This window comes from Dama dama, chromosome 17 (genome assembly GCF_033118175.1).
Source record: "Dama dama isolate Ldn47 chromosome 17, ASM3311817v1, whole genome shotgun sequence".
NCBI lineage: Eukaryota > Metazoa > Chordata > Mammalia > Artiodactyla > Cervidae > Dama > Dama dama.
The window spans coordinates 9,904,112-9,924,829 of record NC_083697.1 but is presented as its reverse complement, the minus strand read 5'-3'; the positions used below and the strand labels follow the sequence as shown (position 1 = coordinate 9,924,829).

Genomic DNA, 20,718 nt, shown 5'->3' with positions numbered 1-20,718 from the left:
CTTAATTTCCCAAATGAGCATTTTCCAAATGGTGAGTGGGAAAAATACATAGAACAGAGGTGGGCATTACTATGTCTATTCCCAGGGGTAGTATTGATACCTTCTCTGTTTGAATAACACTCTATCAAACAGAAACAAAATTACACTATTATACTCTACAGAATTAGAATGATTCATCTTGAATCCTTCCTGGGAAATTTGAAAATAAAAACACAGCTATCTTCATATTTTCTTCTTTATGTAACATATTGTTGAAATTTTACAAATTGATGATTTCTTCAAAAGAAAAGATTTCTAGTGATGTATGGCAAATATGTATTTAAATAAGAAATTCTGACTCTCTTTTTGAGGCTTGCATGTTTGTGCGTGTGGTGAGAACAGAAATGGTGGCTTAAACACAATCTGCATCTCAAAGACATGCTGCCCTTTTATTTTTACTCTAATAATTACTTCCAACCTAAAGGTTCATATCATCAAAAGAAAAAAACCAAAATTTGTGGAAAGAACAAAATACCATTTTCTTTTTAACATGCACAAGCTTATTGCATAGACAAAATGTATTTGTTTTCAGAAGATAGTGTTAGGGCTTATGGTGGGCCACCTCAAAATATGTCAAGATGGCATGCTTGTTATCTCTGATTAAAGTTACTTGAATGACTGATGTGGGACTTTCTCTGGTGGTCCAGTGGTTAAGGGGAGTGCAGGTTTGATCCCTGGTCAGGGAGCTAGGATCCTGCACAACTCCTGGTCAAAAAACCAAAATGTAAAACAGAAGCAATATTATAACAGATTCAATAGACTCTAAAAATGGTTCTCATCAAAAAAAATTCTTTAAAAAAAAATGACCAGTGTGAGAGAGACACTGACTCTTCTTTCTGTCTCTCTAGAAGCAAGAAATAAATCTCACCTGTGACAGGTCCTCTCTCTCCCTGTGGCGGGCACCTCTATAACCAGAGGTGAGAAATTTGGGCAGAGAGGCCTGTATAAGTAAACCACCTTATTTCTTGTATTTACTACTCCAAGCACAAACTCTATTTATGGCTTACTAATTAAGCACCCAAAGCCTAAACTCCCTTGTCCTGTCAATTTCTCACAAATTTATTGTTTGTCTAAAAAGCGTAAAAGCTGCCTGCTTTAGCCACTTTTGAGGTCTCATTTCTACGAGTTCTCCATGCAACATGCAAATGAATTAAAATATGCTTCTTTTTCTCCTGTTAATCCACCTTGTGTCCATTTTATCATTAGTCCAGCCACAAGGACTCCAAAAGTGAGAGGGGAAACAGTCCCCCCTCCGAGACAATAGTCATAAGGGGCCTCTTTTGGAAGTTGTTTTAAAGCCCACGTGCCCCAGAAGTAGGCATGTGTTGTAACTGTACAGGGGATAGAAGGGCAGAAATTTATATGGCAGCTATGGCACTATACTGTGTAGACAGATGCTGGAGTTAAGGAAGTCTAAGAACCAACCTTCCTTTTCTCCCCAGGCATAACTTCTTGACAATTTCATCTTTCCTTTCACCCACCACACAGGCCTACGGGTGTTCTCAGAATGCCTGTTGTGTGAAAACAGTCACAAATGAAATAGGACGTGTATATACTTGAGCTCTTGGATGGCTCTGGCTGCTGCAACAACAGTCTGTACAGGTCCCCTGGGTATCACATACTAAAAGTCAGCAGAAAAGGGGCACAGGAATTTTTTCCTCTGACTTCTGGGGTAATAACTAATATTTACTGTCCCCAGAAATTAGATTTACAAGCAACATTGTTCCCAAGGGATACAGTCCTCTCCAGTTCAGAGTGCCGTTCCCACGGGATTGCACTCATCGCTAGACATGGGGTACTGTGACTGGGACACAGTAGCTTTCAGTTTTGAAGTGTGCAGTAACACACCCCTTCTCAGACCTAACTGTGGTCAAAGGCATGTGACCCTCTCCCTGTTACAGAGAAAACTTGGTTCTGCTCACCCTCGCAAGTGACGCCAGTCCACTGACACGAGGTTGTGGTGAAGGAACGGGCAGTGTTCATTGCAGGTGCCAGGCAAGGAGAATGGGAAGCTCAAAATCAAACTCTAGATGGCTTTCAGGGAGGGGGGTTTAAAAGCAGTGTGAGAGGGAGTTCTGCTGGGTGAGTGAACAGCTTATGCATAATTTTTTAATTGGTTACCATCAATATTAAGTTTCAAGCATCATCAACCTTCTGGTTTCAAGCAGTCCAGCGTCTATATTCTTATGGTCATAAATTTTCATCTGGTGGGGATCTGCTTCCTATAAAAACAACCTAGGAATGGGCCAGCCTTTTGTCTGTATCTTTCAGGGACCTAGTGATTCCACCATGTGGTCCATTTATTCTAAATTGTTAAAAAATAAATAAATAAATTGTTGCCAATTCCCCAGTCCAACAGCTATTCTTTATTTCTACATCTTCACATTCGTAATTATTAGCTCTGAAGCAGCCTTTAGAGACTCAGAGGAGACCTGGTAGCCTAAACAAAATGACTTTTACTTCAAAGGACAGGAACACAAGGGTTTATTACCGGTTCATCCCTAATCTCTCTCTCTCTCTCTCTCACACACACACTCACACCCCCACACACACCCACACACACACCCACACACACACCCACACACCCTCTCACACAGAGAAACCACAGGCTCCTAACAACTGATAACCAAAAATAAGGCAAACCTACTGGATGGATACAGATTTGAACATCTTGAGAACGGAAATCACGTTGAGCAGACACGGAGGACAAGTTTCGTTTGTCTGGTCTTTTTAACCTGTGACAACTCTTTCCCTCCCCGTCGTCTGTAGCTGCCAGGCGCAGCCCGTGGAAGCGAGGGTTCGGCGGCAGCCTCCCCGCCTGGCGCCCACGCTTCGCCCGCGCCGCGCCGGGAAGAAGCCGGCCCTGCTCCGCCCGGTGCCTCCGCAACCCCGCGCCCGCGAAGGTTAGGCGACCCCCGCCCGGACACCTCCCCGCCTGACTCTGGAAGGTGCGAGAAAGACCGGCGCTCTGCTTGCTCTGGGTTTTTATTATTTTTCTGTTTTCTAGCAAGGAGAAAACCTGGGCCTTGAAGAGTTCCCGGGGAGCCCGAGCTACGGTGCTGCCGCGCCCACGGCCGCCCCGAGCCCCACCTCCCTGCACGGCCTTGGCTGGCCCTACCCCGGAGACCGGGTGCCCAGGGGTGCCTCCTCTCCCCCGCCGATCCGAAGGTAGGGGGCGCCCCGAGCGGGTTCGGGGAGCAGGGCCGGGGAGCTCGGCGGGAGCGGTCGCTTCCTCTGGCGTCCCCAGTCCTGCCGCCGCTGAGAGCGGGAACGGCCGCGATCCCGGGAGCCGAGGCGCCCCGAGGTGCCCGTAGGGCCGGGGTTGCGATCAGGGGTCCGAGCTGGGAGCGAGCGCCTCTGGGGCGCGGAGGGAGAGGGGAGGATTCTGCGGCGGTTCCGTGCGAGTCCGGTGGCCGGGGCGTGGGTGAGCAGAGCTGAGCGGGAAGAGCGTGTCTAGGGTCCCGCCGGCAAGGGTGCAGGGAGGACGCGGCTCGGGGGAGAGCGAGCCCGGGGAAGCCCGGCAAATTCGGGGCTGGGCTGCCGGAGGGCTCCAGGCGGGGGCCCCGGGCGCTGACGCCCGGGACCCCGCAGCGGCGCGCCCGGGTCTGCATTCCGGGGGCAGGTATCCCAACTCAACCCAGTGCCCCGAATTCCGAGGCTGGGAATTCATCCCGGAGCTTGCGGACCTTTCAGTTATCTTTTAAAGGGACCGAACTGCCCTGTTGGATGGAAGCCCAGAGACTTGCTGGGAGACCGTGGAAATCACCGAAGGCGCCCTCAGCGAAAATTTGCCTCCCAGATGCAATTTTAAATTTCAGATTTCTCAAGAGAAAAGAAACTCTGATGTTAGAAATGGGGGGAGAGGGTGGCTCGTGCCTGCGTCTTTATCAGCTGAGAGGAACAGTATTTCTTTGCAATTCACATTTTACCAGATTCTGGCTTTAAAAGTAGATCATGGGGATATTTGAGAACGTGAAATATAGCCGTTGTCCCAGGATCACAGCAAAGTAGGCAATAGGTGATATTTTATCATTGCTAGAGGGGAAAAAATTGCACGTATTTTATTCTTTTGTGTGATTAGTAACCTTTTTGAGAAGAAAGATGTGTATTTCCATAAGGCAGGAAAAGATCACAGCAAAGCAACCTTATTTAAATGTATAAGCTCAGTCCTTCTATGTCCTCTGAGTTCCATGCAGCTCCTCCCATTCTTTTTAAGAACTATCTATTAAAATATTGAAAGTCTATTCGCAAGATTCCATTTGTGTTGGTGTCACATATAGATCAATTTTTATAAACAATTACAATATAACAAAATTGCAGTGTCTTTACAAGATACTGCTTTTTAAAAAAAGTCACCACAGTTAGACCAGGAACTTCTGTTTCTTTCACTTGTTACTCTGAGGATAAAAGTTTGATGTTTCAGCCTGGGAATTCTGAGCGGAGGAGGGGGGTTAAAACCAGGTATAAAAGAGTGAACAAAAATTAGACACCACAAAAGGTTTCACACAGTCAATATCAGATGTCTTCTAAAATAATATTTCATTTTAAAAACATTCTTTATTTCATAATTTCTCTAGTGATCTAAGATGAAGAGAAGTTCACATTTAATATTATTTTTATTATCTGTAAAACATTTATGCTGCATAAAATTGTACAACATTCATTACAACACTTGTTGAAAAGCAGATCGTTATTAAAGAGATTTCCATTTCCATTATAGGCTTGTTTATTGTGCTTTTCAGGAAAAAAGAGAAATTAGGGAGTGAATTTAATGAAAGAAACCCTCTATGTTTTTTTCACCTTTCATTTTAAAGTTATTCCTATACTATAAATTTTTCAAGTAAAGAAACGGAAGACTTGAATCTTATTAGACAGAATTTTCCTGATGTTCAAAATGTTCCCAGACTACAAGGAGACACTTTGAAAGAAACAGTTTGACATTCCCTCTTTGCCCCCATCTCTCATTTGCAATATCCACTATTTAGTTGTGAGAAGTTATCCATCCAAGAAAAAAATTTGCATCAGGTTCCTTTAGTGTCTAGTGTGAATGAATGTGTGGTGAGAGAAAGCATAAGGGAAAAAAGATAATTTAATCTATCAGTAACTACAAATAGTCATAGGATTCCCCAGAAATACAAGTGTTCAAGCTGTAGTGATACAAAGGCATCAGGAGAATGCCTTTCTTTCATTTATTCATCATTCATGGAGGGTCTTTCGTGTATGAGACAATTGTAGTCTGCAACAACTCATCTGCTACTGCTGCTGCTAAGTCGCTTCAGTCGTGTCCGACTCTTCGCGATCCCATGGACTGCAGCCTACCAGGCTCCTCCGCCCATGGGATTTTCCAGGCAAGAGTACTGGAGAGGGTTGCCATTGCCTTCTCCCAACAACTCATCAGAGATCTTTAATTAATCTCTCAGAATATTCTCCACATCATACCTTGTATAAGTTATCTTTCTTCTGCCAGAGCCTAGCAAAGCACCTAGCATATTAGATGTTCAATAAATGCTAGCTGAATGAATAAAGGAACAACTGATCTTTCTTAGCTATTCATTAACAAAAAAGGCTTCCCTTTTAAATTACGTGTAAATTAGTGTCTTTTAGAGAATGATAGAAGTGTTGCCTTCAGTCTTGTCATGTCCAGTGAATATTCAGGATGACATTTCTTTCGTCTGATTAATTATGAGACATTGGTTTTTTCCTTAATGAGTTCAATATTTATGTGCATATATTATAATAGAATTGTACCAGCCACCAACTGTACAACCTGATGTACTTCTTTTTCATTTAAGTAAAAATGTTGTAACTATTTTTTACCTTTTCAGTTTTGTGTTCTTATACGATAGCCTTTATCAATGAAGATATTTTGGGGCAGACCTCAGACATATAGCAGACTTGGTTCCAGACCATAACAACAAAGCAAGTCACATGAGTGTTTCATTTTCCAGTGTATATAAAACTTACATTTGCACTGTAGTCTATTAAGCATGCAATAATATTTTATCTAATAAAATAATGTGCGTGCATGCATGCTAGATAGCTTCAGTTGTGTCCGACTCTTTGCAAGGCTATGGACTATAGCCTACCAGGCTTGTCTGTCCATGGGATTCTCTAAACCCCATGGAGAATCCCATGAACAGAATCCCAAGGGCCTCATGGAGACTTCCATGGATAGAATCCCATGGACAGAGAATACTGGACTGAGTTGCCATGCCCTTCTCCAGGGGATCTTCTGAACCCAGTGTCTCTTATTATGTCTCATATATTGGCAGGCAAGTCTTTACCACTAGCATCATCTGGGGAGCCCCAAAACAATGTACATGCCTTAATTAAAAATCCATTATTGCTTAAAAAAATGCTATCATCTGAGCTTTCAGTGAGTCATAGACTTTTTGCTGTAAAGGGTCTTACCTCAGTGTTGGTGGCTGCTGACTGATCAGGGGAGTGATGGTTGCAGAAGGTTGGGGTGACTGTGGCAATTTTTTAAAGTAAGGCACAATAAAATTTGTCCCATTAATTGTATCTTTTAGGAGTGATTTCTCTGTAGCAAACAATGCTGTTTAATAGTATTTTGCCTGCAGTAGAACTCCTTTCAAAGTTGGAGTCAGTCCTCTCAAGCCCTCCTGCTGTTTTATCAACCAAATTTATGTCATATTCTAAATCCTTTGTTGTCATTTCAACAATCTTCACAGCATTTTCACTGGGAGAAGATTCCATTTCGAGAAACCACTTTCTTTGCTCATCCATAAGAAGCAACTCCTCACCCCTTAAAGTTTTATCATGAGATTATAACAATTCAGTTAGTTCTTTAGGCTCTGCTTTCTATTTCCACCACATTTGCAGTTACCTCCTTCACTGAAGTCTTGACTCCTCATAGTCATCGTGATGGTTGAAATCAACTTATTCCCAACTCCTGTTCATATTGACATGTCAACTCTTCTCATAAATCACAAATATTCTTAATGGTATCTAGAATGGTGAATACCTTCTAGAAGTTTTTCAATTGATTTTGCCCAAATTCATCAGAGGAATCATTATCTATGGCAGTTATAGCTTTACAAAATTCTCTATCTTAAGTAATGACATGAAAGTTGAAATTACTCTGATCCGTGGGCTGCAGAATGGATGTCATGTTAGCAGGCAAGGAAACAACATGAATTCTCTTACATCTCATCAGCCTTTTGGGTCACCAGTTGTATTGTCAATGTGCAGTGATATTTTGATAGGAACTTTTTTTTTTTTCCTGAGCAGTAGATCTCAACAGCAGGCTTATAAAATTTGGTAGGCCATGCTGTCAATAGACATGTTTTATTGTTCCATTTATTAAGCACAGACAGAGTAGACTGAGCAGAATTCTTAAGGGCTCCAATATTCTCTGAATAATAGACATGCATTGGCTCAATTTAAAGTCACTAGAGCATTAGCCCTTAACAAGAGAGTCAGTCTGTCCTTTGAAGCTTTGGAGCCAGGTACTGACTTGTCCTCTCTAGCTATGGAAGTCCCAGAGGGCATCTTCTTCCAATATAAGACTGTTTTGTCTACATTGAAAAACTGTTAAGTGCAACCACCTTCATTATTTATATGAGCTAGATCTTCCAGGTTACTTGCTGCAGCTTCTACATCAGTACTTGATGCTTCCCCTTGCACTTTGAGGTTATAGAGAAGGTTTCTTTTCTTAAACCTCATGAAACAATCTCTGCTAGCTTTAGACTCTTCTGCAGCTTCCTCAGCTCTCTTAGCCTTGACAGAATTGAAGAGAGTTAGAGCATTGGTCTGGATTAGGGTTTGGTTTAAGGGAATGTCATTTGTTTGATCTTTTATCTGTTAAAGCTTCCTCTGTATCTACAATAAGGCAGTTTCTTTACTAACCATTCCTGTATTAACTGGAGTAGCACTTTTAATTTCCTTCAAGAACTCCTTTGCATTCACAAGTTGGCTAACTATTTGGCATAAGAAGCCTAGCTCTCAGCCTATCTGGGCCTTTGGCATGCCTTGTATACTAAGCTTCATGGTTTCTAGCTTTAGATTTAAAGTGAAAGACTTGAAACTCTTGAATGCTTAGAGGCCATTGTAGAATTAGCAATTGGCCTAATTTCAATATTGTTGTGTCAGAGAAAAGGGAGGCCTGCGGAGAGGGAGAGAGGTGGGGGAACAGATAATGGAACAGTTAAAACAGACACAATATGTGTGGATTAAGTCGTTATCTTATATGGATACAGTTCATGGTGTCCCAAAACAATTACAATAGTACATCAACAGTCACCAATCACAGATCAACGTAACAAATAATCATGAAAAATTCAAAATATCGAGAGAATCACCAAATGTGACACAAAGACACAAAGTAAGCGTGTGCTGTTGGGAAAATGGTGCTGATACACTCGCTCTAGGCAGGGTTGCCACAAACCTTTAATTTGTAAAAACACACTGTAAGTGAAATAAAGTGAAGCACTCATTTTATAATGAGGCCTGATCATAATTTAAAGTTGAAACGTGGTAAATTATCACAATTGTCTATGTAGGTACTCTTCATTTCATTTTGGGACGTTTTGAAACCTTGTCTAATTTCAGTAGTTCTGATTTATGTATATATGTAAATAGACATACATACATATATGCATATATATTCAATATTCTATATTTTCATACATTGAATAGTAAATATATATGATAAATGGGCATTCAATATTCAATGTATGAATATATATTAATATATCTGCATATATTCAATACATGAATAGATATATATTATTGTATACATTGTATATATACAACATGTTTTTACATATATACATATATGTATGTATGTATGTTTACATATACACATATACTAGAACCATGGCTCAGATGGTAAAGAATCTGCCTGCAAGGCAGGAGACCCAGGTTCCATCCCTGAGGCAGGAAGATTCTGTGGAAGAGAAAATGGCAACCCGCTCCTGTATTCTTGCCTGGAAAATTCCACGGACAGGGGAGTCTGGCAGTTTACAGTCCACTGGGTTGCAAAGAGTCGGACATGACTAAGCACACACACACACACAAATATACACATATAGTCATACTCTATGCTAAATTTGCCCATATTCCCAGGATGACTCATTTCTGTTATTTTAAAGCTGAGAAAATTAAACTACTTTTGTAAATTGATTAAGTAACATATTTATTTAGCATCTACTATGTACAACATACTCTATTAAGCATCATTAAAATCATGAAAATAATTGAGACATTTCCCCTTTTCTCCATCAGAGTGGCACAGAGAGAACTGACCATCACTGGAGGCACTCTGAATTTTAGACTCACACCACATTCTTCTGTTATTACCAGTAGTGCTTCTTCTCCTCTTACTTCAAATGTTGGATAGTCATTGTTACTCTCAAGATGTTTTATCCTACAATTACATGCCCCTAGAAACACAAAGCCATTGTAGAGTATACTGTCCAGTTTCTCTTCTGTCCTTGCCTTGGTCGAAGGGGGGACAATCAGTAGCTACTGATGCACAGCTAAAAAGGACTGTTTTCAAAAAGTGAATCCAGAGACGAATAGCTGAGTATAAAGGATTCATAGTAACAAGCAGCCGGTAGAGACTGTGAGTGTAAATAGGATGGTGAAGAAGCCAGACGGAGCCAGGGGGTCACTGGAGCTCAGGAAATGAGGCAGGAAGGCTCATTGATTAGAAGCTCATGGACCTGTCCAGGGGAGCAGCAGGAAGGCCATTGACTGGGAATATGATGAGTGGGATGATTCAGGAAGCCTGGTGAGTCACTCTCGTACCTACCAGTTATCTTTTTCAACTTGAGACAATATCAGCATAAATTATTGATTAACACCTAAGAATAAATGAATAAGATCCTGAACATTTGAATTCATTTATCATTAAAAGGGGCTTCCCTGATGGCTCAGCTGGTGAAGGATCTGCCTGCAATGTGGGAGACCTGGGCTTGATCCCTGGGTTGGGAAGACATCCTGGAGGACGGAAGACTACCCACTCCAGTTTTCTGGCCTGGAGAATTCCATGGACAAAGAGTCAGACATGACTGAGTGACTTTCACACATCTTTAAAGGAATGCAATTGACCTTCAGAAATTTAATAATATAGAATCTGTTATAGAAGTTGTGAAAAAAACTTTTAAATTTCTCATAGTACAACAACGCTTATATCATGCTATTTGAAAATTTCTGTATGTTTACTTGAAAAGTTATTTATGACAAAGGTATGTGCACAATAAGATTTGTCCTTTGGAAATTTACTGGCCCAGGATCTATATATCCCTTATAAATAGAAGATAATTGTTTACTATTAATTTAAATATGTATGTATTTTATAGTTTTAAACATAATTACCCAACTATAGATCTAGAAATAGATTAATAAACATACACTGATTTTTTAAGATCAGTTCAGTTCAGTTCAGTTCAATCGCTCAGTCGTGTCTGACTCTTTGCGACCCCATGAATCGCAGCAGGCCTCCCTGTCCGTCACCACCTCCTGGAGTCCACCCAAACTCATGTCCATCCAGCCGGTGATGCCATCTAATCCTCTGTCATCCCCTCCTCCTCCTTTCTCTAATCCTTCCCAGCATTAGGGTTTTTTCCAATGAGTCAATTCTTCGCATGAGGTGGCCAAGGTATTCGAGTTTCAGCTGCAGCAATGGTCCTTCCAATGAACACCCAGGACTGATCTCCTTTAGGATGGACTGGTTGGATCTCCTTGCAGTTCAAGGGACTCTCAAGAGTCTTCTCCAACACCACAGTTCAAAAGGATCAATTTTTTGGCGCTCAGCTTTCTTCACAGTCCAACTCTCACATCCACATATGACCACTGGAAAAACCATAGCCTTGACTAGATGGACCTTTGTTGGCAAAGTAGTCTCTGCTTTTCAATTTATTATCTAGGTTGGTCATGACTTTCCTTCCAAGGAATAAGTGTCTTTTAATTTCATGGCTGCAGTCACCATCTGCAGTGATTTTGGAGCCCTCCAAAATAAAGTCTGACACTGTTTCCACTGTTTCCCCATCTATTTCCCATGAAATGAAGGGACCAGATGCCATGATCTTAGTTTTCTGAATGTTGAGCTTTAAGCCAACTTTTTCACTCTCCTCCTTCACTCTCATCAAGAGGCTTTTTAGTTCCTCTTCATTTTCTGCCATAAGGGTGGTGTCATCTTCATATCTGAGGTTATTGATATTTCTCCTGGCATGTATCTCCATATATATCCATATAATATATATCCATCTATCTATATCTATCTACATCGGGATCTCTGTTACAAGGTATACTCATCAGAATTAATGAACTGTTGCTATCCTGAGTATTCTATAAGATATTCTTGTTTAGAAAAAAATGGGAAGTGCTTGCTTTTTTAAAGGGGAGAAGGTTTTCCTTTTGCCTCTTCTTGATATATTATAGGCAATTGTGTACTTCATAGACAATAATGTCAAATCTGTAATATGTAACAGTAAATGAGTAATATCATTGTAGTATTAATATTATTAATATCCTTGAGGTGACAAAATTTATGTGATGTTATATTAGTATCACTTCTTTATGCTATAATATCTTCCTTAAACAAAATGAGGTTATTCAATCTTTTTAAGGTTGAAATCTATTTTCAATTTTTAAAGTAAAAATAAGCAAGTAAATTTTGTTTTTAAAAATACCAGCAGCTAGCTGATCAGTGGTTTAATTCATGATAATCTGCAGGTCTCAGAGAACTGAGAATTGATCACAGGATGATTTTGCTGTCAAGATTGTGTTCACATAGTCAACAGTATCATGTGATAAACATTTATTGAGTGCCTACTCTGTACATGTAGGTCCTAAGATAGTGTATCTACACTTTAGAAGCTCAAATCTGAAGATTTTATGAACTTGATATATTTGGGATATTATTCTGGTTTGAACTTTTCATTTTCCCATATATATTTACTTAACAGTGCCATGATGAAGTTACTGTGCCATGTTTTATGGTCGATATCACAGTGAGTAAAGGACAGTTCTGCTTCCCCATTGCTTATACATAAATAAGATAAACTAGTTTTTATTATACTTGCAGTGCAAAGCAAATTGTGTCATATAGTATCAGACTCTAAACAGACATATGTGGGGATTCAAAGGAGATTATATCCATTTGAATAGAACAAAGAATAGTTTAAGGCAGGTTACTTTTAAGTTTGAGCTTGATTGATGTAGGATAGAAAGAAATGTTTAAGATATGACTACAACATGTATCTCTACTAGAGAAAAATATTAATTAGCTATCATAACTAGATATCCTGAAGTTCTTATCCACATTTTCCTTTTCCTTCCCTTACATTTTTCCTACATAAGTGAAAAAAAAAGGCCTACTTTTTTTATTTTTTTTTATTTTTTGGTCTACTGTTTTAACATGAGTCAGCACATCATAGAAATGATGATGACAGATTTAAACCTACTATAATTGTTATGGCTGATATTTGCACTATATTTGGTGCCAGGTGAAGACTTCACTAACCTTTCTTAGTAAATTAACAGGAGAAAATGGTAAAATTTGTTTCCTTCTCAATGGATTAATTTATAGTTGTGATTTTTTTTTTAATTCCTAACTAGTGTCTTTCTATTCCAAGCAGGAGTATAATATGGATTCAGAGCTCAAGGATTATTATAACAAGACATTTGCTGGTGAGAACAATACTGCTTCCATTCGGAATTCTGATTTCCCAGTCTGGGATGACTATAAAAGCAGTGTTGATGACTTGCAGTATTTTTTGATTGGACTCTATACACTTGTAAGTCTTCTTGGTTTTATGGGGAATCTACTTATTTTGATGGCTCTCATGAGGAAACGAAATCAGAAGACTACAGTCAACTTCCTCATAGGGAACCTGGCCTTCTCCGATATCTTGGTTGTGCTGTTTTGCTCACCTTTCACACTGACCTCGGTCTTGCTGGATCAGTGGATGTTTGGCAGGGTCATGTGTCACATTATGCCTTTCCTTCAATGTGTGACGGTTCTGGTTTCCACTTTAATTTTAATATCCATCGCCATTGTCAGGTATCACATGATAAAACATCCTGTATCTAATCATTTAACGCCTAACCATGGCTATTTCCTGATTGCCACTGTCTGGACACTGGGTTTTGCCATGTGTTCACCTCTCCCAGTGTTTCACAGCCTCGTGGAACTTCAGGAGACCTTTGGCTCCGCATTGCTGAGCAACAGGTATCTATGTGTCGAGTCATGGCCATCTGATGCATACCGAATTGCTTTCACTATCTCTTTATTGCTTGTTCAGTATATTCTGCCCTTAGTTTGTCTAACTGTAAGTCATACTAGTGTCTGCAGGAGTATAAGCTGTGGATTGTCCAACAAAGAAAACCAACTGGAAGAGAAAGAGATGATCAACTTAACTCTCCATCCTTCCCAAAAGAGTGGGCCCCAAGTGAAGCTCCCCAGCAGCCAGAAGTGGAGCTACTCCTTCATCAGGAAGCACAGAAGGCGGTACAGCAAGAAGACAGCCTGTGTGCTGCCTGCCCCAGCTAGGCCACCTCTGGAGAACCGCCCCGGAAGGCTTCCGGAGCACGCAGGCCCCAGGAAGAGTCCGCTCCCTTCATCCAGTAAGTTCATACCAGGGGTGCCCACCTGCTTTGAGGTGAAACCGGAAGAAAACTCAGATGTTCATGAGATGAGAGTAAACCAGTCTATCATGAGAATAAAAAAGAGATCTCGAAGTGTTTTCTACAGACTGACTATCTTGATACTAGTGTTTGCGGTGAGCTGGATGCCTCTACACCTTTTCCACGTGGTGACCGATTTTAATGATAACCTGATTTCAAACAGACATTTCAAGTTGGTGTATTGCATATGTCACTTGCTAGGCATGATGTCCTGTTGTCTTAATCCAATTCTGTATGGATTTCTTAATAATGGGATCAAAGCTGACTTAAGGTCTCTTATACACTGTCTGCATATGTCATAATTCTCAGTGTTTACTAAGGAGAAAAAAAATGTGGTGATCACCTAAAATACATTCATAGTAACTATGTATTTATAATCAGCAAACTTTGTTAACATGTGGAGTTTATGTATAAGAGCTGTGGATTTGGATGTCAGTTCATAATATATAGAAGATAATTTTAATGTGTTATATAAGATAAATTCATTTAGTTGTATAAAGTCATTGTCAATCCAGTCTGTAATTTCATTTTAAAGAGTATTTATATTACCTTCCATTTCAGCTTGTCTGTAAACCAATGAATCGTTAGTTCTTGCTTAAAATAAAAATTGTATTTAACCATACAAAAAAATTGTAGCTTTTTGTTCAAAATTTTAGGTAAAAAAAAAAAAATCTTATTTTTCCTCAGACATTTAATTTCAAATATGAGGAATATTTATTAGTCTTAATTTTTACTTCACAGATTTCTTAATATTTTACTTCTGAAAATACAGAAAAGTTTTAGTATGCCCAACAAACCATAACTAAATGACAGATATATGTTGTTGTTCTTGTTTAGTCACTAAGTCATCTCTGACTCTTTGAGACCACATGCTCCTCTGTCCATGGGATTTCCCACACAAGAATACTGAATGGGTTGCTATTTCATTCTCCAGGGGACCTTCCCGACCCATGGATGGAACCCCATCTCCTGCATTGGCAGGTGGATTCTTTACCACTAAGTCACTAAGGAATTCCCCCTTGGATATAGGCCTAAGTCATAAATTTAATTGCCAACAGTGGGTACAGTTTTGGAACCTCGACAGGAAAATATTTATTTCCTATCACTGATGATTGCTCAAGTTATCAATTTATTTCTCACTATCCTAGCTGTTGTTCAGTCACTAAGTCGTGTCCAGCTCTTTGCAACCCAATAGACTGCTGCATGCCAGGCATACCTGTCTTTCACCACCTCCTGGAGTTTGCTCAAACTCATGTCCATTGAGTCGATGATGCCATCCAACCATCTCATCCTCTGTTGACCCCTTCTCCACCTGCCCTCAATCTTTCCCAGCATCAGGGAAAGAGTAGGGCTTGGTTTGCATTTTTCCAGTGAGTCGACTTTTTGTATCAGTTGTCCAAAGTATTGATGGTTCAGCTTCAGCGTCAGTCCTTCCAATGAATATTCAGGATTGATTTCCTTTAGGGTTGACTGGTTAGAACTCCTGCTGTCCAAGGGACTCTCAAGAAGCTTCTCCAGCACCACAGTTTGAAAGCATCAATTCTTTAATACTCAGCCTTCTGTATGGGTCAACTCTCACTTGTGTATATGACCGCTGCAAAAACCGTAGCTTTGACTATATGGACCTTTGTCAGCAAAGTAATGTCTGCTTTTTAATCCCCTGTCTAGGTTTGTCACAGTTTTTCTTCCAAAGAGCAACCATCTTTTAATTTCAGGGCTGCAGTCACCATCTGCAGTGATTTTGGAGCCCAGGAAAATGAAGTCTGACAATGTTTCCGTTGTTTCCCCATCTATTTGCCATGAAGTGATGGGACTGATGCCATGATCATAGTTTTTTGAATGTTGGGCTTTAAGTCAGCTTTTTCACTTTTATCTATCACTATCAGGAAGCTCTTTAGGTTCCTCTTTACTTTCTGCCACTAAGGTGGTATCATCTGCTTATCTGAGGTTATTGATATTTCTAACTGTTGCTTTTTTGACCTGCATACAGGTTTCTCAGGAGGCAGGTAAGGTGGTCTGATATTCCCATCTCTTTAAGAATTTTCCACAGTTGTGATCCACACAGTCAAAGGCTTTAACATAGTCAATGAAGCAAAAGAGAATGCTTCTCTGGATTTTTCTTGCCTTTTCTGTGATCCAGCTGATGTTGGCAATTTGATTTCTGGCTTCTCTGCTTTTACTAAGTCCAATTTGTACATCTGGAAGTTCTCAGTTCATGTACTGTTATAGCATAGCTTGAAGGATTACCTTGCTAGCATGTGAAATGAGCACAGTTGTGCTGTAGTTTGAACATTCCTTAGTATTGCCCTTCTTTGGGGGTTGGAATGAAAACTGACCTTTTGTAGTCCTGTGGCCACTGCTGAGTTTTTCCAAATTTGCTGGCATATTGAGTGTAGCATTTCAATAGTATCACAATTTAGGATTTTAAATAACTCAGCTGGAATTCCATTACCTCCACTACTCTTGTTTGTAGTAATGCTTCCTAGTGGTTTTCCCTACTTTCTTCAATTTAAATCTGAATTTTGCAATGAGGAGTTCATGATCTGAGCCACAGTCAGCTTCCAGTCTTGTTCTTCGTGACTGTTTAGAGTTTCTCCATCTTCAGCTGCAAAGAATATAATCAATCTGATTTCAATATTGACCTCTGGTGATGTCCATGTGTAGAGCTATCTCTTGTGTTGTTGGAAGAGGATGTATATTATGAACAGAGCATTCTCTTGGCAAAACTCTGTTAGCCTTTGCCCTGCTTCATTTGTTCCATAAGGCCAAACCTGCCTGTTCCTCCAGATACTTCTTGACTTCCTCCTTTTGCATTACAGTCCCCTATAATGAAAAGGACACCTATTTTTGGTGTTAGTTCTAGATGGAATTTTAGGTCTTCACAGAGCCATTCCACTTCAGCTTCTTCAGCATTAGTGGTTGGGGCATGGACTTGGATTACTATGATGCTGAATGTACCACTCACATAGCTCACCTAGAAACAAGGCAGCTTGGGGTTCCCAGGGCATTCTCTGTCAATCACTACAAGCCACCCCATCCACACTGTTATGTCATCTCATGTTGCGACAAAAGACATCTGCTTTTCAGTTCCTTTCTAGGTTTTCTAGCACAAAACTAGGTACAAGCCCCTCTCCTTTCAGCTTCCCTCTGATCTTTCTGGGGTTATATGATTGTCCTAAATTTTGACATGATAGCAGAGAAAACTTTGGTTCACTTTTCTTTTCTCTTTCCTCCTTCTTCTTATTGTACAGTCTTCTGCTTCTTTCTGGCTACTAAGAATGTCCCTTGTTAACAAAATCTTCATTTTTCTGTGCTCTGGGGCTTGTGGTGAAACTATGTACAGAATATCAAGGTTTGTTTTTGGAAAAGAAAGCTTTTGTGATTTAAAATATTTCCCGCAGGACTTCCCTATTGGTCCAGTGGTGCAGACTTTGCCTCCTAGTGAGGGAGTATGAGTTCAACCACTAGCCTCAGATCCCACATGCCTTGTGACCAAAAAAAAGCCAAGAAAATGAAGGCAATATTGTAACATATTCAATAAAGATTTTTTAAATGGCCGTTAAAAAAAAATCTTTAAAAAATTAAAAAAAATAAACACTTTTCCTTTTAAATGCCTAAATTCAAGACTGTACTGTCACCCCAGACCCAAAACAAAAAAGTCTCAGTTTAAGACTGCCCTCTTATTTAAAAGAAATAGCTATTTTCACTTTCATTAGGGCAATCAATTTAACATTAGTGTCCAAAGGGGGAAAATTCACTGATAAGGACAAACATAAAAACATAGGAAAGCATTTTATCCTGTTCAGTTCAGTTCAGTCACTCAGTCATGTCCTACTTTGCGACCCTATGGACTGCAGCACACCAGGCCTCCCTGTCCATCACCAACTCCTGGAATTTACTCAAACTCATGTCCATTGAGTCGGTGATGCCATCCAGCCATCTCATCCTCTGTCGTCCCCTTCTCCTCCCACCTTCAATCTTTCCCAGCATCAGTGTCTTTTCCAATGAGTCAGTTTTTCACATTAGGTGGCCAAAGTACTGGAGTTTCAGCTTCAACATCAGTCCTTCCAATGAATATTCAGGACTGATTTCCTTTAGGATGGACTGGTTGGATCTCCTTGCAGTCCAAGGGACTCTCAAACATCTTCTCCAACACCACAATTCAAAAACATCAATTCTCCAGCTCACAGCTTGCTTTATAGTCCAACTCTAACATCCATACATGACTACTGGAAAAACCATAGCTTTGACTAGACGGACCTTTGTTGGCACTGTCTCTGCTTTTTAATAAGCTTTCTAGGTTGGTCATAACTTTTCTTCCAAGGAGCAAGCATTTTTTAATTTCATGGCTGCAGTCACCATCTGCAGTGATTTTGGAGCCCCCCAAAATAAAGTCTATCACTGTTTCCACTGTTTCCCCATCTATTTGCCATGAAGTGATGGGACCAGATGCCGTGGTCTTGGTTTTCTGAATGTTGAGTTTTAAGCCAACCTTTTCATTTTCCTCATTCACTTTCATCAAGAGACTCTTTAGTTCGTCTTCACTTTGTGCCATAAGAGTGGGTTTATCCTGTTAGAGTAACTTATTTAGCAAATGTACAATAATCAGTCAAACCACAGATTTTATGGTTCCTAATAGATGAGTTTAGTTAAACAGGATTAACTAATTTAATCTTAATCTATTGAAGCTCTTAAACTATTGAACTCTAAGGAAGCCATTTATCTTCCCTAACCAGAAATGACTGAATGTTCTTAATAATTGAAAGTTGAGAAGTTTGAATGGATTGGTAGATAGAAGTCATTAAGGGGAGGATTAATGGTTTTAGAAGGCATTATGAATAATAATTCCCTCCATGGAGAGTTGCTTAGTGAGATAAACAATTTTTGTTCAGTCTACTCTCAATTGCTCAAGAGTTGGTTATCTTTTCTTCCTTTTCTCTCCTGGTGTTTGACTTGATTGCCTCTTTTTTAACACCTCCACAAAGAAAACATGGCTAAAATAAATGGAGATGAAATTAGAAACATCACCCTCACTAAATTTTAACAATAATTTTAAATTATTCAATTAAGAAAAATATGATAAATTAAATTTTAATGGTTATTTAAATTTTCCTGCTAGATCTGTTGCCCATTATTGTGGATAATAAAGCACTAAATGGGAAAAAAAAAAAAAAAAGCTGAGGAATGCACAAGTGAAGTTGCTCAGTCATGTGCAACTCTTTGTGATCCCATGGACTGTAGTCTACCAGGTTCCTCCATCCATGGAATTTTCCAGGCAAGAGTACTGGAGAGGGTTGCCATTTCCTTCTCTAGTGGATCTTCACAATCCAGGATTGAACCCAGGTGTCTTGCATTGGAGGCAGACACTTTACTGTCTGAGCCACCAGGGAAGCCCCAAGAGCAAAAGCCCAAAGGTAAATGCACAAAGAGCATCTAAAATTGTTAAATGATGAAGAAACATATATGAGGATGATTCTATTCAGATATTTATGGAATACCTGCTGTCTACCAAGACCTCTTTTAGGTATTTGGGATACAGCAATGAGAAAGATCCCTTCTGGTCTGATGTTTGCCTTCTGGTGAGGAGGGAGGGAGAACCAGTGGATTGATATAGATCATTAGTAAGCAATATGAACAATAAAAGGTGAATTATATAGTAATGATATAATATATAGATAGATGTATTCATTTCCTAGTATGTCTTAATAAAGTACCACAAGCTGGGTGTCCTAAAACAGCAGAAACTTATTGTCTGACAGTTCTGAAGACTAAAAATGTGAAATCAATGTGCCTGTTCCAGTGAAAGTTGTGAATTCTCCTTGTCTCTTCCCACTTCTGACTGTTAGTCAGCAGTCTTTGATGGTCCTTGCTGGTAGACTACATCATAGGACTAAAATCATGGCATCATGTCCCATCACTTCATTACAAATAGGAAAAAAGTGGAAGCACTGACAGGTTTTATTTTCTTGGGCTCCAAAATCACTACAGACAGTGACTGCAGCCATGAAATTAGCTTTTTTTTTTTTTTTGTGGGTACAGGATTGCTATAAGAAATTCATACCTCTAGATTAACATGAGGCCATTATATGACAACTAAAGAAAGATGAATGATCCAAAGCTGGTTAATTTAATGCCAGTAAAGGATGGTTTGATAATTTTAGAAAAGAAGTTTGCCTTTAAAAATGTCAAGATAATAGGAGCGAGATCCCAGTTGAAGTTGAAACTCCGATATTTGGCCACCCGATGTGAAGAACTGACTCATTGGAAAAGGCCCTGATGTTGGGAAAGATTGATGGCAGGAGGAGAAGGGGACGACAGAGGATGAGACGGTTGGATGGCATCACCGCCTAGATGGACATGAGTTTGAGCAAGCTCCGGGAGTTGGTGATGGACAGGGAAGCCTGACTTGCTGCAGTCCATGGGGTCACAAAGAGTCGGACATGACTGAGCAGCTAAACTCAACAGAAGAAACTTCTGCACACCAAGAGTCAGCTGATGAGTTCCAAAATAACATTGAGACAATTATTGAGAAGAAAGGGTATTTGCCTGAACAAGTTTTTAATGCAGATAAAATTGTCCTTTTCTGGAAAAATTGCCATAAAAGAGATTCACTAGTAAGCAAGAGAAGAGAGAAGGGTTTGAGGCAGGAAGGCGTACACTTACTTACTGCTTTGTGCAAATGAAGTAAGATTTATGATCAGTTCAGCCCTTATCTATAAAGCTGTTAATCCTTGAGCCTTTAAGGGAGAAGATAAACACCGGCCAGCAGTCTTCAGACTGGACAACAAGAAGGCCAGGACAATGAGAACACTTTTTTTTTTAAAGTAGTTCCATTGGTGCTTTATCTCTAAAGTCAGAAAATATCTCTTGAGCAAAATGGACTGATTTTTAAAGTTCTTTTGATATTGGGCAATGTCTCTGGCCACCCAAAACTGCATGAGTTCAAGAATGAAGGCACTGAAGCTGCCTACTTGCCCTTAAACACAGTATCTTTGCTCAGGCCCTAGATCAGAGGGTCACAATGAC

The 20,718-nt window shown here is 40.0% G+C and overlaps 1 protein-coding gene across 1 annotated transcript; it reads left to right on the top strand.

Moving 5' to 3' along the window:
* Positions 1–2,734: 2,734 nt before the first annotated feature.
* NPY5R (neuropeptide Y receptor Y5) lies at positions 2,735–14,280 on the top strand. Its single transcript, XM_061164714.1, has 3 exons — positions 2,735–2,942; positions 3,047–3,207; positions 12,645–14,280. Exon 3 carries the CDS (start codon positions 12,654–12,656, stop codon positions 13,992–13,994), a length of 1,341 nt encoding a protein of 446 aa, XP_061020697.1. The 5' UTR covers positions 2,735–2,942; positions 3,047–3,207; positions 12,645–12,653; the 3' UTR covers positions 13,995–14,280.
* Positions 14,281–20,718: the final 6,438 nt, after the last annotated feature.

What these genes read in the sequence shown, in the direction of transcription:
- NPY5R (XM_061164714.1), top strand. Translation starts at nt 12,654, where the DNA reads ATGGATTCAGAGCTCAAGGATTATTATAACAAGACATTTGCTGGTGAG.